The sequence below is a fragment of the Ambystoma mexicanum genome, chromosome 8 (genome assembly GCF_040938575.1).
Source record: "Ambystoma mexicanum isolate Mex_15411 chromosome 8, UKY_AmexF1_1, whole genome shotgun sequence".
NCBI classification, from domain to species: domain Eukaryota; kingdom Metazoa; phylum Chordata; class Amphibia; order Caudata; family Ambystomatidae; genus Ambystoma; species Ambystoma mexicanum.
The window spans coordinates 295088465-295105846 of NC_090929.1; the positions used below are offsets into that span (position 1 = coordinate 295088465).

The following is a 17382-nucleotide window of genomic DNA, read 5'->3' on the forward strand; positions in this document are numbered from 1 at the left end:
ACTGCAAAGGAGAGAGGAAGAGAAGGTGTCCCAGTGCAAACACAGCGAAGGCAGACCCCCCAGAAACTGCAAAGGAGAGAGAAAGAGAAGGTGTCCCAGTGCAAACACAGCAAAGGCAGACACCCCAGAAACTGCAAAGGAGAGAGGAAGAGAAGGTGTCCCAGTGCAAACACAGCGAAGGCAGTCTCCCCAGAAACTGCAAAGGAGAGAGAAAGAGAAGGTGTCCCAGTGCAAACACAGCGAAGGCAGACACCCCAGAAACTGCAAAGGAGCGAGAAAGGGAAGGTGTCCCAGTGCAAACACAGCAAAGGCAGACACCTCAGAAACTGCAAAGGAGAGAGAAAGAGAAGGTGTCCCAGTGCAAACACAGCAAAGGCAGACACCCCAGAAACTGCAAAGGAGAGAGAAAGGGAAGGTGTCCCAGTGCAAACACAGCGAAGGCAGACACCCCAGAAACTGCAAAGGAGCGAGAAAGGGAAGGTGTCCCAGTGCAAACACAGCGAAGGCAGACACCCCAGAAACTGCAAAGGAGAGAGAAAGAGAAGGTGTCCCAGTGCAAACACAGCGAAGGCGAGAAGGTGTACCGGTGCAAACATAGCGAAGGTGGACACCCCAGAAACTGCAAAGGAGCGAGAAAGGGAAGGTGTCCCAGTGCAAACACAGCAAAGGCAGACACCCCAGAAACTGCAAAGGAGAGAGAAAGAGAAGGTGTCCCAGTGCAAACACAGCGAAGGCAGACACCCCAGAAACTGCAAAGGAGCGAGAAAGGGAAGGTGTCCCAGTGCAAACACAGCAAAGGCAGACACCCCAGAAACTGCAAAGGAGAGAGAAAGAGAAGGTGTCCCAGTGCAAACACAGCGAAGGCAGACACCCCAGAAACTGCAAAGGAGAGAGAAAGAGAGGGTGTCCCAGTGCAAACACAGCGAAGGCAGGCACCCCAGAAACTGCAAAGGAGAGAGAAAGAGAGGGTGTCCCAGTGCAAACACAGCGAAGGCGAGAAGGTGTACCGGTGCAAACATAGCGAAGGTGGACACCCCAGAAACTGCAAAGGAGAGAGAAAGAGAAGGTGTCCCAGTACAAACACAGCGAAGGCAGACACCCCAGAAACTGCAAAGGAGAGAGCACCCCAGAAACTGCAAAGGAGAGAGGAAGAGAAGGTGTCCCAGTGCAAACACAGCGAAGGCAGTCTCCCCAGAAACTGCAAAGGAGAGAGGAAGAGAAGGTGTCCCAGTGCAAACACAGCGAAGGCAGTCTCCCCAGAAACTGCAAAGGAGAGAGAAAGAGAAGGTGTCCCAGTGCAAACACAGCGAAGGCGAGAAGGTGTACCGGTGCAAACATAGCGAAGGTGGACACCCCAGAAACTGCAAAGGAGAGAGAAAGAGAAGGTGTCCCAGTACAAACACAGCGAAGGCAGACACCCCAGAAACTGCAAAAGAGAGAGAAAGAGAAGGTGTTCCAGTGCAAACACAGCGAAGGCAGTCTCCCCAGAAACTGCAAAAGAGAGAGAAAGAGAAGGTGTTCCAGTGCAAACACAGCGAAGGCAGACACCCCAGAAACTGCAAAGGAGAGAGAAAGAGAAGGTGTTCCAGTGCAAACACAGCGAAGGCAGACACCCCAGAAACTGCAAAGGAGCGAGAAAGGGAAGGTGTCCCAGTGCAAACACAGCAAAGGCAGTCTCCCCAGAAACTGCAAAGGAGAGAGGAAGAGAAGGTGTCCCAGTGCAAACACAGCGAAGGCAGGCACCCCAGAAACTGCAAAGGAGAGAGAAAGGGAAGGTGTCCCAGTGCAAACACAGCGAAGGCAGACACCCCAGAAACTGCAAAGGAGCGAGAAAGGGAGAGAGAAAGGGAAGGTGTCCCAGTGCAAACACAGCGAAGGCAGTCTCCCCAGAAACTGCAAAGGAGAGAGAAAGAGAAGGTGTTCCAGTGCAAACACAGCAAAGGCAGACACCCCAGAAACTGCAAAGGAGAGAGAAAGAGAAGGTGTTCCAGTGCAAACACAGCAAAGGCAGACACCCCAGAAACTGCAAAGGAGAGAGAAAGAGAAGGTGTTCCAGTGCAAACACAGCAAAGGCAGACACCCCAGAAACTGCAAAGGAGAGAGAAAGGGAAGGTGTCCCAGTGCAAACACAGCGAAGGCAGACACCCCAGAAACTGCAAAGGAGAGAGGAAGAGAAGGTGTCCCAGTGCAAACACAGCGAAGGCAGGCACCCCAGAAACTGCAAAGGAGAGAGAAAGAGAAGGTGTCCCAGTGCAAACACAGCGAAGGCAGGCACCCCAGAAACTGCAAAGGAGAGAGAAAGAGAAGGTGTCCCAGTGCAAACACAGCGAAGGCAGGCACCCCAGAAACTGCAAAGGAGCGAGAAAGGGAGCGAGAAAGGGAAGGTGTCCCAGTGCAAACAAAGAAACAGACGACGATAAAAGCAACAAGAGGCTGTGGGTGAACCGTGGATGGGGTAGAGGAGTATACAGACAGGCAACACAACCGCCGCAAGGATACATATAACTCTATGCAGTTTCCGCTCCGCCCCTCGCCCACCTACCCCAGGACACCATTACCTGGGTAAATGCCACCTGGGCACCCCCGGCCCGCAGGCACAGCAGCAGGCAGCCCAGCCCCAGCCGCCCCAGCATGGCGAGCGGCAGAAGCAGCGGCGGGACGCCGGTAGCAGGGGGAAAGCGGTCGCCTGGGAGGGAAGTGCTCTACTCCAGCGCTGACAGGGAGCAGCCAGGAGGACGGGGCCCCGCCCCTGACCGCCACCAGATGAGGGGCAGCCCCGCACCTCCCTCCGCTCACTGAGCGCTAGCTGCCATCCCACAAAGCAGGTGTGGCCGGCCAGGCGGCCGGCCGGCTCGCCAAACACTGCTGTTTATTTCTCTTCCTGCTCTGCATTTTATTCTGTAAATAGTCGTAAACCAAAGTTGTTTTATTGGGGGCAGGCGGGGGAATACTCGCGTCTTCCTGTGTATGCTGTGGCTTTGCACGCGCTCCTTTGATATGTCTGCATCTGTCTCGGGGCCCATTGGCTGCCTGCGTCTCCACCCCCAAATGCTTCCCTTCAGGACCCTTCTGGCATACAAGTGCAATTTAGAGACCCGCAATTGCTCATTTTCGCATATTTTCCTGATACTGTAAATACACTTCCGATCAAATGCGTTTCTGGATCTGGGGCGTGTCCCTCTTTTTGACATGATATTGATCTTTCAGTTTCCTTGTTCTCCTGGTCTTCTCGGAGGTCTGCATCTTGGATCTGGCCCGGTGGTCTGCATCTTGGATCTAGGCCAATGCTCTACATGTTGGATCTTTTCTGGTGCGCTACATCTTGCATCTGGCAAGTGCTCTGCATGTTGGATTTAGCCAGTGCTCTACATCTTGGCTCTGGTTTGGTGCTTTACATAACAGATTTGACCCGGTTGCCTTACATCTTGGAACTAGTCGGCTGACGTACATCTTGGATCTAGCCTAGTGCCCTACATCTTAGATCTAGCCCGGAGCACTACATCTTGGATCTAGCACAGTGCACATACATCTTGGATCTGGTCTGGGGCTCTACATGTTGGATCGGGCCCTGTGCTCTACATCTTGAATTTAGCCCAGTGCACTACATGTTGGATCTAGCCTGGTGCTCTACATCTTGTACCTAGCCTGGTGCCCTACATCTTAGATCTTGCCCAGTGCCCTACAGCTTGTATCTGGTCTGGGGCTCTACATGTTGCAGCTGGCCCAGTGATCTACATCTTGAGTCTGGCCCCGTGCTCTACATCTTGAATCTAACCCAGTGCTCTACATCTTCGATCTAGCCCAGTGATCTACATCTTCGATCTAGCCCGGTGCTCTATATCTTGTATCTGGTTGGATGCTCTACATCTTGGATCTACGAGGGTGCTCTACATGTTGGATCTGGTCTGGTGCACTACATCTTGGATCTAGGCCGATGCTCTACCTGTTGGATCTAGCCAGTGCTCTGCATGTTGGATCTTGCCGGTGCTCTTCATCTTGGATCTGGTCTGGTGCTCTACATCTCAGATCTTGCCCGGTGCACTACATCTTGAATCTAGCCCGGTGCACTACATCTTGAATCTAGCCCGGTGCTCTACATCTTGGCTCTGGTCTGGTGCTTTACATCACAGATCTGACCCAGTGCCCTATATCTTGGATCTAGCCCGGTGCCCTACATCTTGGATCTAGCCCGGTGCCCTACAACTTGGATCTAGCCTGGTGCCCTACATCTTGGACTTAGCCTGGTGCACTACATCCTGGATCTAGCACAGTGCACTACATCTTGGATTAGGTCTGGGGCTCTACATACTGGATCTGTCCCGGTGCTCTACATCTTGAATCTGGCCCAGAGCTCTACATCATGAATCTGACTCAGTGCTCTACATCTTGGATCTAGCCTTGTGCACTACATCTTAGATCTTGCCCAGTGCCCAACATCTTGGATTTGATCTGGGGCTCTACATGTTGGAGCTGGCCCAGTGCTCTATGTCTTGAGTCTGGTCCTGTGCTCTACATCTTGAACCTATCCCAGTGCACTACATCTTAGATCTAGCCTGGTGCTCTACATCTTCGATCTAGCCCGGTGCTCTACATCTACGATCTAGCCCGGCCAAACCCTATGGTCCATTTGGCTTTAAAAGAGGGTCAGGGCCCTCTTTTGGGCAGATCATCTGAAGACTTTGCAAGGAGTAACAAGAAGAACTCAGTTTGGACCCTGGCAGAATGTACAGTCTTGCAAATTAACAAGGGGGATCCTGGGAGTCCCTCTGCCAGACATTAGTCCTGGTTGCGAGAGACTTACCCAGAGTCTTTAGCTCACTATCTTTCACAGAGAAGAAATATCCCAAACATATCAGTCTTTGTCCTGCCCTGGGGCAGTCCAGCACCGAAATGCTAGACAATTCTCCTCTGAACAAGAGTACCAACAGCATCCCCAGACACGTGTTTCGGTCTGGTTGGACCTCATCAGTAGGGAGGTGTTGTGCCTCTCTAAGAATAGTGAGCAAGGGGTCCACGTCTGGATTCCCCTAGTAACTTAGGGTGAGACCCAAAGTCACTCAAATATGCAAATTAACAACAAAACACGTGTCTGGGGATGCTGTTGGTACTCTTGTTCAGAGGAGAATTGCCTAGCATTTCGGTGCTGGACTGCCCCAGGGACAAGACTGATATGTTTGGGATATTTCTTCTCTGTGAAAGATAGTGAGCTAAAGACTCTGGGTAAGTCTCTCGTAACCAGGACTAATGTCTGGCAGAGAGACTCCCAGGACCCCCCTTGTCAATTTGCATATTTAAGTAACTTTGGGTCTCACCCTAAGTTACTAGGGGAATCCAGATGTGGACCCCTTGCTCACTATTCTTAGAGAGGCACAGCTCCTCCCTACTGATGAGGTCCAACCAGACCGAAACACGTGTCTAGGGATGCTGTTGGTACTCTTGTTCAGAGGAGAATTGCCTAGCATTTCGGTGTGGACTGCCCCAGGGCAGACAAAGACTGATATGTTTGGGATATTTCTTCTCTGTGAAAGATAGTGAGCTAAAGACTCTGGGTAAGTCTCTCGTAACCAGGACTAATGTCTGGCAGAGAGACTCCTAGGACCCCCCTTGTCAATTAGAATGTACAGTCTGCCTTACATCTTTTGCTGTTGAAGGAAGGCCAGGACCTCCAAGAGGGAAGCAAGATGCATCCCCTGAACATCTCCCAGGGAGCAGAGGGAGATATTGAATCAAGAAGACCCTCCGGCAGCACCAGCACCAGTACCCAACCAGCACACAGCATGCCCTGCTAGGTTGTGCAGCAAGCTTCCTATGTGGGAAGTGCCAGAGAGTCTCTGAACCAGACCAAGGACAAGGCAGTTGCCTGCAACACTAACCTCAGCTTCGGGACGACCGCCTTACAGGACGACAAGCCCAGCGAAGAAGCTAGGAGGAGTGCATCGACAAGCATCTACCGATGTCCGCCATAAAGGACATTTTCGAGCCAGTCGAGCCTCTCGAGCTGCAACCGCCTGCACCACTGACTTTTGTTACGCCGAAGTCGCTAAAGCCGTCCGAGATGCCCCGACCAATGCTTCAGAACTGCCGACCAGCACTGAGACAACGATTCCTGACCCTGCACTGCCGTGTAGGCCAACCTGCAGCCATCCATTCAGCTTCGATCGCTGAACTGCCTGCCGCCTGATACCCGCAGTTGTCTCCCATCTTGAACTCTGTTGCAGAAGCTGCAAAGTACCCTGGAACCGACTTTGCACTGTCCAGCACCAAGAGCTTCTACAAGCACAAAGTACATTGTGGTTCTGTCTCCCTGGTCCTTCCCCAACAACTTTTTACGACCTATTGCTCCCTTTGTGTTGAAACCAATTATCCTTGAACTACTGCAATTAATTACTATACCGACTACCCTTCTGTCAGTATCCAGAGTGCATCCCTTTTCCTTCTTTGAACAGTCGGTCCTCTGCATTCCTTTACAGGGTGGGTTGTATTTCGAAGTGTGCTTGAACTGTCTGTTGTGATAATAATAAAGTAGATCTTTTTATAACGGTATTACCCAAATTGTTCGTTTGTACAATTGACCGAATTTAAAGGGTCACAATTGACCTTTTCACAATTGACCATGTACAAATATATATATATATATATATATATATATATATATATATATATATATATATATATAGGGGTTTTGGGGGGTTTGGCGTTGGGTGGGGGGTTGTGGGGGGTTCCCCCCCACATATATGTTACAATTGACCTTCACAATTCGGTCAATTGTGAAAAGGTCAATTGTAATTCGAACAGTTGTAAAACGAACAATTCATATACAACCTTTATAACACCTTGATTGGACAGTCCTTTTTACCATTGGGACATTGCATTTTCGCTGGACAGACCCTTTTACCATTGGGTGATAATTGTATTTTCGGTGTGTTGCAAATAACCAACCACCCACAACCGTTCGGAAATAAGCCTGGCGTTCTGTCCACATTACCAAAATTGGACAAAGAGGGTTATAATTTGCTTGTGTTTCCAATCTGTTCAGATCCCTTCTGGTGTACCAGAGGTATGGGGCTGACTGATGGTTTAAAAACTGATATTCATCCCTGGACCACAGGTGCCCCGAAGGTTTATTCGTCACAACTAGTGCCCTTCATCTTGGATCTAGACCGGTGCCCTTCATCTTGGATCTAGACCGGTGCCCTACATTTTGGATCTAGCCAGCTTGACTGCCTACTATCTGTGGTGCTCCCTGTGTAGGGAAAGACAGCTCAGAGAACCTGTACGACTATACAATGTACTTGGCAATAAAAATGTACTGGTCCAGTCCCATGGGTTCTGTGCATCTGCTATGGGCACTATTAGCAAGCATACCTGTCCACGCTTATCTTAGCAGTGGGTGACTCGCTTAATAGTAAGTGTTTGCTTCCCTTCCTATTGGAAATGTGTCTAGGGCTCCCTTGGCAGCTGGTTTCAGAATAAACATGTATAAGGCCTCCTTGGCAGTGATGATTTGCTTACATCAGCCTAGGACTACATAAGCATGGATTATCTTTTTTTGTAATTTTTTTAAAATTTCTTTATTGTGTCTTAGCCAAAACAAAATCTTGACTTTTTGCACATCACATCTTACAAAAGTCTTCAAAAACACAAAAAATAGAAGAAAAATTCAACAGCATAAAATAAAACAGTATAGCATTAAGTAATACAAAGAATCTCTAATTTCATACAGTCTTAAAACAATACAATTTCAGGTGATAAAAGAAATGGAAATAGGGAAAAACAGAGAAAGAAACGTTATCTAAAAAAATCAGGGGATCAAATGCGAACTCAAGAGGAGCAAGACATCTAAGGCTTTTCAGGTTTCCAACTTTTACATTGCTTTCTTTCCAGTGAGATTTAGTTCTTTGAAAAGATTCACCACTTCAACCGTAAGGAAGAGTTCATTTCCCGACACCAGTCTTTCCCAAAAAATAATGGTATCTAAAGACCCAACATCATGTACAAATCTTTGAAATCTTTCCATTCTCCGGTCCCAGGTCCCTGAACATTTTGATAGAAAATGTTGGATTGATTGTCTTTCCATTACCTCAAGTTTTTGCACATATGTCTGTGGGAAAATTTACTTTATCTCTAATGTGTTGGATTTCTAAGGTAGACAAGATATTACGTCTAAATCCAAGGAAGTCTGTTCTAATTCCTAGGTGCAGCAATTCCTTTAGATAGACAGGCAGAAAGGACCTAGGTTTTCTGTTGGAGTGAAAGAATATGATATTTTTGCTGATCTCTTCTTCTCTATGGTCCTTATCCAATTCATTTTCTTCATGGATTCTTTCGTTTTTCGGGGGTTTTGGATCAGGATTTCAATCGCACTATTTGACTGAATTAATATTTCATTACACTTTGATCTTAGTTTATTCACAAATACATTATCTGCTTTATGCATTAGTGTTGCCACGTTCTCATACAGAGACGAAACGGGAGGTTTGAGGATTAGTCTATACATCGACACCCATTTCCATTCCAGCCAAGCCTGAAGAGAGGTGAGACCCAGTTCATATCTTATACAGGCTATTGAGATGCAATTAGGAAGTGCAAGGGTTTTTTCCATAGTTTTGCTTCAATTTTGTCCCAATCTATATGAAAGGCTTGGAGATAAAGTCTAAGCCAAATAGAATAATCGGTACTACTTTTCCAATGTAAACTTTTATTACGAGAAGAATGGAAAATGTACAGTATTTTGAGCAGATTTGTTTCATTTGCGATCCCATATTTAATATCTTTAGGTCTAGGGTTGAGAGTAGATGGATTTTAGTCAGGAATGCTCTAATCTGTGATCCCAGATAGGTTACCTCGTTTGTGATTGGTTTTGGTTGGTTGTCCACATGCTAAGTAAATGCTTTCGTAGCTCTCATAGGATGTTTAAAAATGATCATTTTAGATTTGTTCGGATTTTTGTAACGCATATTCAGACAGGGCAGTCAGTAATCCAAGTTGTGTATGGTCTAATATTACAATATCTGCAGAATATGCAACCAGTTTATTTTCATAGTGCCGATTTTAGGACTAGCCAATCCAATCTCTTCAAGCCATTGGAACAGATCTGATAAATACAAATTGAAGAGAAATGGTGCAATCAAACAACCTTGCCGAACTCCACATTCGATACCAATAGCTTGAGACAGATCCCCCAATCTAGTCATTCTAACTCTTAGGGATGAATTTTGATGCAATTCTATTAGGATGGCTAGCAGGTTGTCAGGCAGACCCCAGCTTTTTAGTTGACCTCATAACCAATCTCTATTAATGGTATCAAAAGCCTGGGATAAATCTACCCAGGCTCCGAATAGGTGCCTTTATAAAGAACCCTGAGCTGACACAGGTCAGGATGAGGCCATTCAAGGAAGTAGATAATCCCCTCCTAAATCATGTCTGATGTTTTGGGATTATCCCCTTAGCTTTTGCCCAATTTTCCAGATTCCTTAGGATTAGTCCTATAAAATTTTGCCATCCGCATCTAGGAGTGAGATTGGGCGGTAGTTGGATGCTGCCAATCGGTCTCCTCTCTTATAAATCGGGATAATAATGGAATTTCTCCATGAATCGGGAATTAGTAGGTGTAAGGGACACATGGTACCACAAGTATGACACACACAAAAGGTACAATTTGTAAAACCTTTATTCAATTTTTTCGGGGTTTGGAAAAACTCCTACTTTGCCCTATACCTAGGATGGGAGTAATCTCTACCATGAAATACTAAATAAAACAGTCCAAGTTGAGTCTGTCAAATCAAAATGGCCAGCACTAATAAAACATAATGCCTGCCCTTTCTCTTGTACAAAACGTGTGTAAAGGAGAATACGTATGCAAAGGAAAATCAGTGTTGCAATATAAAGAATAAATGTGGCTGAGTCAGCTCACTTCCACACGTTAGACAGCACAGAGTAAGGAGGTCCCCGTAGACAGGATGACACACTCTGGCTCAGGTTCTCAAAACAATGGCAGTTCAAAACGTGGATTGAGGCCCATCTGGCCTTCCACGTTGAAGTCTCACTTTCCTGCTTTCGAACCACAGTTCAACAAAACGTTCAAATAGGTCTCCCTCAGTCGGGCTCAGACCTTTCAATGCAAAATGTTAACATGGGTCTCCCTCAGTCGGGTTTGGATCTTAAAAATACAACACTTGCAGGGATTCCCTTCCCCAAGCTGAATTCACATCCTTTACCGTTTCCCTTCCCCTACCTTAACACATTTCCGGTCTCCTTCAGTCGGGCTCGGACCATTTCCTGATGTCAAAGACTTTCGAATGTGAATGGCTTTTACTATAGACCTCCGCAGGACCACTTTGACTTTTCCTTCAGCTCACACTCTTGTGTTATTTGCACCAGTGTCTCTTGGTCTGGGTAGGTCAATGTCATAAGCACAAAAGTTGAATGTTCACTTTTTTACTCCTCCCCTTTTTTCCAGGGTTAATTTTGATCACTTTGCTTTTTATAGTTCATTCACTTTATCACTTCATCACAAGACACCTTTCACAGAGACGTTCGAGTGGGCTACTTCCTTTCACCGGACCACTCTGCTACTCAGTATCGCTGGTTTCACAGCTATCGGAAATTCAAAGTTCATCACAGGTCTGCCTTCCTTCGCGTATCCTTCACACGCATGCAGCCTTCTGTTGTGTGATATACTGCTGCAATTTCAATCTTTCTGTAACACACATCAGTCTTTCATGTAGCTTGCCAAGCCCCCGGCTGTGTGGATTTCTTTCCTGTCTTTGCAGTTTTTAATTCACAAGTCAAGGTAGGTTAATACCACAGGCTTGGCCTCCCCTGCTCAACTCTGCCATTCAACCAGGAGGGTCACTGTCTTCTTGTCTGGGACGTGGCCTTCTCCATGTGCCTCTCACAGCCTTTTGGATGCAAGGACCTCCTGCAGGGAACGCCTGGGGTCCTCTACCATTTCGGTCCGCCGCTCTGCTCCAGTAGGTTCGCCTTCGCCCGGATGTTCTGCTCTTACTCATGTTCCACCTTGCTCAGAGTGTTTCTCTATGTTCCGCCTTTTACCCTTGTGGGGCAAGCTAGTTGGTATCAGATGTATGCACTTAAGGTCAAGTGCCTGACTTTGCCTTACCCGATTAGCGGGACATGTCCTATGAGATATGTTAGGGTTAGCCTCTTGACTCTCATTCGCCCTCTTCCTCAGCCCAGTGTTTGTGTAAAAAGGGGTGGGGGTAGTTGGGACATTGCAGAATCCTATAAAATGCGATGGGTCATGTGTTCGGGAAAGGGAGGAATACTGCGTCTCACCATCAGTCGCCTCATCCCCACTCCCTGAAGACCCCTCACCCAGGCGATCCGCCTGCACTGGTCCACCCCCAGGGTTTGGATCCAAAGGCGATAGTCGTGCCCTGGCCACCTGAGAGAGAGATCCCTAGGGACTAGTAGGTGAGACTCTCACACAGGCTAGGGCTCCTGTGGAAATAAAGACTGGTCTTTTGGTTGTGGTCATCCCCTCAGGCATACCCTATCATGTTAGATCTACTTGCCTGGTAGTGAACATGTGACTGGGACACATTTTTCTATAGCTCCCATGGTGGCAAAAATGGGTCTCAGGTTCCACTGGTGCGAACATCGGTCTCGAGCTACCGTGGTAGTAAAGATCAATCTATGGCTGCATTATTTGTAACCATCTGGCTAGGGATGCCTTAACAGTGATATGTCTCTCTTGGTTGTGGGCATCAGTCGTGGACTCCTTTGGCAAATAAACACTGGTCTGTGGCTCCAGGGACAGTGAATATCTGTTCAGTGCAGGGCGTGAAATCTGTGGCTCTCCAGATGTTTGGGACTACCACTTCCATGATACCTTACCACTGACAACGTTGGTTAGATCTGATTGGAGTTGTAGTTCAAAATATCAGGCGAGCCAAAGGTTGTAGAGCCCTGGTGTAGGACTTGCTTGGCAGGTGTGCACCAGTCTAAGTCTATCGTGTAGAAAACATTTGCCTACATAGAGCCTATTTGGTTCTTTACATGGATGGTTCCAGTGCTTTATAAGTCATAGGCTTTCTTGCTAGTGGGTGTCCGTCTAAGGCTTCCTTTCTAGTTAACTTCTCTTGGGCAGACATCTTAACGGGGTTCCCATGTTAGTGTATGAGCACCTTTGCAAGAGTGCATATATGCAGGGGTCCAATGGTAGTGGACATCTGCACATGCATCTACAGACCCATGATAGTAAACACCTGTGTACAGAGGTGTAAGGCTCCCTTCCTAGTTAGCATGCCTACAGCTTTCGTCACGGGATGATTTTTCGCACGGTTTTTACCGCAAATTTTTTTTTGAAAAAAACCATCAAATTTTTTTAGAAAAAGGGGGTTTGGGGGATTACCCCCGCAAAAATAATGTAAAAAAATGTGATGTTTTTTTTTCGTAAAAAAACAAAATCGCGGTAAAAAACCCAGCAAAAAAACATCCCGCGATGAAATGACATGGAACCATGCCTAAGGTCCTACTCATGTTCTCTTGTGGTCCGCAATCTATGAATGAACCAGCCACACGACCATGGTTTGGACAAGTTACAGGAGCACATGTGAACTTGGCCAGACCCACACATTGATGAATATTGTCAGCCATGGCTGTTTTCTTTGGCCAGGACCCGTTCAAGATACATGGACTTAATAATGGATGTCTCAGACTTTGGTCACACCTGTGTTTGAAGTGTGCCTAATAACTGAGGGTGGGGGGGAAGGTTTGGTGCGGTCTATAAATACACAATTACCCCTTTCAAAGAACATTTACATTCTCCCACAAAAATCACACCAATACTCATCCTCTCTAGTAACCACACAATCGACTGGACCCTTGTCCAAGTAAAGTTATGTCCTTGTGTCATGCTTCATCCACTGACCTGTTTTTATTTCTGAAAAAAAGCTAAATGAAAAAATCAATTACGTGGATTTCTCCTTCACCCCGTGTATTATTCATAGACCCCCCCCCCTGTCCCCGGAATTCAGACCTCTCAGTCTGACACAGCTCAGCCATTCTCCCCTACACTCTTTGGTCCCCATAAAGCGTGCCTACAATCTTTTGACCCAGGCCCCGGGCCGCATGAAATGCGGAACGATAGAGGGTCTGGGAGTTTAGGCGCGGGGTGGGGGGAAAACGGCGCGAAAGCGTAGGGAGGGGCGTCCGAATGGCGCCACAAGAAACAAAGGCCCAGGAAGGGCAGGAAGCAGCACCTGGGTAGGTGCGAAATATAACAACAGGAGGTCAGGGGGTAACCCGGCCGCCCCCAGGAAGGAACAAAAGGCCGGGGGGGTATAAGTAAGCCTGGAAAAGGAGAGGCGGCACAAAACAGGTAAGAGCTCACCTCTCTCGAGTAGGCTCTTGGTACCTGGAGAAGGGAAAGGAAAAACGTTGCCACCCAGCCCGCCCTAAAAAAGAAACAGAAGAGGTGGGGGTGTGCAGGCAGGAGCCAGGACGCCGAGTACTCCTTCGGTAAACGGTACAAAAAAGATGGTGCAAAAGTGGAAGGAAGAACGCCGAGTACTCTTTCGGTACACGGTCCAAGGAAAGAAGGAATACGCAGGAGAAAAGAACGCAGAGTACTCTTTCGGTACACGGTCCAAGAAACGTCATAGGCGGCATGTGCCCGGGAACGAAGGCTCAGGGATAACAAAGACTCAGAACCAGCCTTGAGCGGCTTCGGAACTGGACACAATGGGCCCAAAAGCATATTTATATGTAATGATTTGTTATAATGGATTTTCTGTAAGAAAATAAAATGCCTACGGCCTACAAATTTTCCATACACACAAAGTTGTCTGTAATTTATTATTAGGTAGGGATCTGGTAAGAGCAGCAAGGTGAACCCACACTACTCAGCCTAAAGCATCTTGCATTCTTGGGTCGGATTCCCAGATCCTGTGTCAGCCAACCTGCCTCAGAAGTGCAGCTACCCTGCATCTTTTACATAGCTGACCTCCGCACTTTAACCAGTCTCCATGGCCACACCACGCAGCCAGTCATCCTCCACAGTTCAGCCGGGCATCTTGCACAGTTCAGCTGGGCAGTCTCCACAGTGCAGCCAGACACTTCCCATAATTCCACAGTTTAGCTTGCCAGTCGCCTCTATTCAGCCATCCATCCTGTATCTCAGTTGGGCAAGTAAGCTTCCCAGTTTATCAAGCTACCCTCCACTATTCTGCCTGCTAACCCACACACAAGAAACATGCTCCCCCGCAGCTTTCAGCATGTAGCGCCTTAACACCATCAATCCACGGCGGAGTCAGTGGCCCAGCAGGACAGGTTATCCAGTGACGCTCCTTTATTCAGTTAGCTAGGCACTCTCCCAGCTTAGACAGTGAGCTGGTCTTACAATTTAGCCAACCACAGTTCAACACAGTCTCCCAGTTCTGCCAGCTGGCTGGGCACCCTTCCAGTGTAGCCACTTTCACATGCAAGCATTCCACACATTAGAGTTCAACTGAGTCTCCCAGATCTGCCAGTCACCATCCATGGTTAAGCTGTGAAGTCTTCCTATGTAGGGCAGCAATGCTCCACTGTTTAGTTTAGCAGGCAAGCCTTCCAGCTTAGAGCAGCAATGCTCCACTATTCATTCAGTAGGCAAGCATTCCAGTGTAGGGCCGTAATGCTCCACTGTTCATTCAGTAGGCAAGCCTTCCAATGTAGGGCGGCAATGCTCCACTGTTCATTCAGTAGGCAAGCCTTCCAATGTAGGGCAGCAATGCTCCACTGTTCATTCAGTAGGCAAGCCTTCCAATGTAGGGCGGCAATGCTCCACTGTTTAGTTTAGCAGGCAAGCCTTCCAGCGTAGGGCAGCAATGCTCCACTGTTCATTCAGTAGGCAAGCCTTCCAATGTAGTGCAGCAATGCTCCACTGTTCATTCAGTGGGCAAGCCTTCCAATGTAGGGTAGACATTCTCTACAGTTCATTGAGTAGGCAAGCCTTCCAATGTAGGGCAGCAATGCTCCACTATTCATTCAGTAGGCAAGCCTTCCAGCGTAGGGCAGCAATGCTCCACTGTTCATTCAGTAGGCAAGCCTTCCAATGTAGTGCAGCAATGCTCCACTGTTCATTCAGTAGGCAAGCCTTCCAATGTAGGGCAGCCATTCTCTACAGTTCATTGAGTAGGCAAGCCTTCCAGTGTAGGGCAGCAATGCTCCACTATTCAGTTTAACCTGCCACCCTTCAAAAAGTAATCAGAAAAGATAGATTTCAGCCGTGGCTTTGATACACAATATTGTGTTCTTTACAACAGGAAATCATGCTATATTTTCTATCACATTGACGGCTTTATTCATGCTCATGTGGTACACTCTTTATTTGAATTTTCAATATTTCTATAATTAAATTATGTGTTATAGCACTACTACAGAACGCCAGGACCATCTGTGTCAAGTACACACAATAAACCATCTCGCAAGTATTTACTCTGTCAAACATCATCATCAAAGCTTATTAATATTTGGTGTATCGCCTATTGAATCGTCCTATTCCAAAATCTACATCAGAACTAGCAAAACCTGTGACATAAGCGACAGGGTAGAGACATGCCACAAGCACATACACTAGATTTAGTTTGGCCGAATAACCTAGATCTACAGCAGATGTCAAAACAACCACAGCCTTGCTGATCTTCAGTGGGAAGAAAACAACCTTCAATGGCACAGAGACAACTCCAGCTTCTTCACTTGAGCTGTAAGTATTATTTGCAATGAGAAACCCAGCACCAGCGTTTTCCATTGCCATTGGCGATCCTTGAACCCAATGCCATTGGTGAGCCTTAGACCTAGGACCCGCGCAAGACCTGATGAACATTACTGGAACCCTGGGGCGATTTCAGACTCTTGCTTTGCATTTGAGCCATAAGTGATCGTGAAATTGGTACATTCCTCCCAATATCTCACGCCATCACGGTGCCAGGATCTAGCCAATTCTAGTCACTGTTGAGTCAAGACCGGCATGTGCACAATCTGGCTGCTTGGAGCCACGATAAACCACCAAACTCTAAGATCACTAGAAGAACATATATTAAGGTTGTACGTGTTGCTCATGAAGCTGGCCGGGCAAGGCACCCAACAATGTAACGTACACTGCTCAATGCATTCTACACCACTAGGAGTTGCCTGCATCACACAGGTACCACTGGAGCGTCCGCCCCCTCCCACCGTGACCATAGGGGCCAAGAGTGCTAGGACAAAACATACCTTTTCCCCAGGATTTTGGGGTGGGGGACACATGACTTTCTCCCCAACTCTTATGCCCCCAAATGAGTTAATATGTATGTGCCTTGTGCCAAAACTAAGTCACTATTTTAAGGTGTGTGTCTATCTTGGGTTGAAGAAGCTGTAAGACAAAAACTATTTTCTGGAGCGAAAGGCTTGCATTTAGGCTAAATTGCATTCCCACTTTGCTTTGCTCATGTGGCTCTCGACTGCAGGTGAACTTCCAGTTTTGGCTACTTTGTGGTGTGCTATGGCATGTGTGACTTGGCCCAAATGGCTTTTTTCTCTCTAGCTCTCTTTGTGGGTATTCACAAAAGCATGTCTTGAGAAATGTCTGTCTTGGGTTGATTAAGCTATGTATAAAGTAGCACTGCCCTGTAAGATTAAGGCCATTTCTGGAGCAAACGGCTTTCTCTTGGGCTAATTTGCATACCTACAATGCCTTGCTGATGTGACTCTGAACTGGAGGTGTACTTCCTGCGATGGTTACTAGGTGACGTGGTAGACTGTGCGACTTGGCTCCGATGGAATATTACACTTTCACATTTCCGATCAGAGGTTTTTTTTTCAAGCCTTTTTAAACCCGCCATAATTTAGCTGGTGTATATGTAATAGTGCAGTTTAGTTGCATAGCTAGTTCCACTTGAAACTTTTGAATTAAACAACAGATTTGGCTGATATTTTGTAAAGAAAAAGTTTGTGGCGCCCCGTCAGTCCACCCTGGACGGGAAATTCTGGGACAGATTCATTAAAAATGAAAATGTTATCAAGAAAGCAAAAAAATGCTGTTTTCAGCCTACTCAGATTATTTTTCTCAAAGAGAAAAAGTCAAAATGCAGGCGTAGCACACAGCAAAAATCACCCCATGGAATTGGACCCGGTACGAAACAACTTGGGCACAAAGCGTTGACTCAATATTCGGGAGGGATCTCGGGATATTCCATCCAGTAGTTGTCAAAAATTTGACTCGGAAGGGAATGGCCCCTTCTCTAAATGATAGCTATATATGTGCCCCAAAATGAATCAGCAAGGCTTTTCAGCAATGAAAAAGCAGGCTTCTTTTTGTACTCGATGTGAGAGTTAACCGTTGTTATTTGGGATTTAGCCGACAACGAAAAAGTGGAATAAAAGGCATTTTGAGGAGGA

At 47.0% G+C, this 17382-nt stretch overlaps 1 protein-coding gene across 2 annotated transcripts in view; it reads right to left on the reverse strand.

Annotated features, from left to right (window-relative positions):
* The window catches only part of LOC138471851 (collagen alpha-1(II) chain-like), a 1536387-nt gene that overhangs the window by 746146 nt on the left and 772859 nt on the right, over nt 1-17382 (reverse strand). Inside the window, exon 1 of one of the 2 annotated variants that reach the window (XM_069609695.1) lies at nt 2559-2883. The exons of the other annotated variant lie outside the window; for it this stretch is intronic. Coding sequence (XP_069465796.1) covers nt 2559-2633 — 75 coding nt within the window. The 5' untranslated portion in view covers nt 2634-2883. Of the gene's footprint in view, nt 1-2558; nt 2884-17382 lie in introns of those variants that run through there. 2 annotated transcript variants of the gene reach the window in all.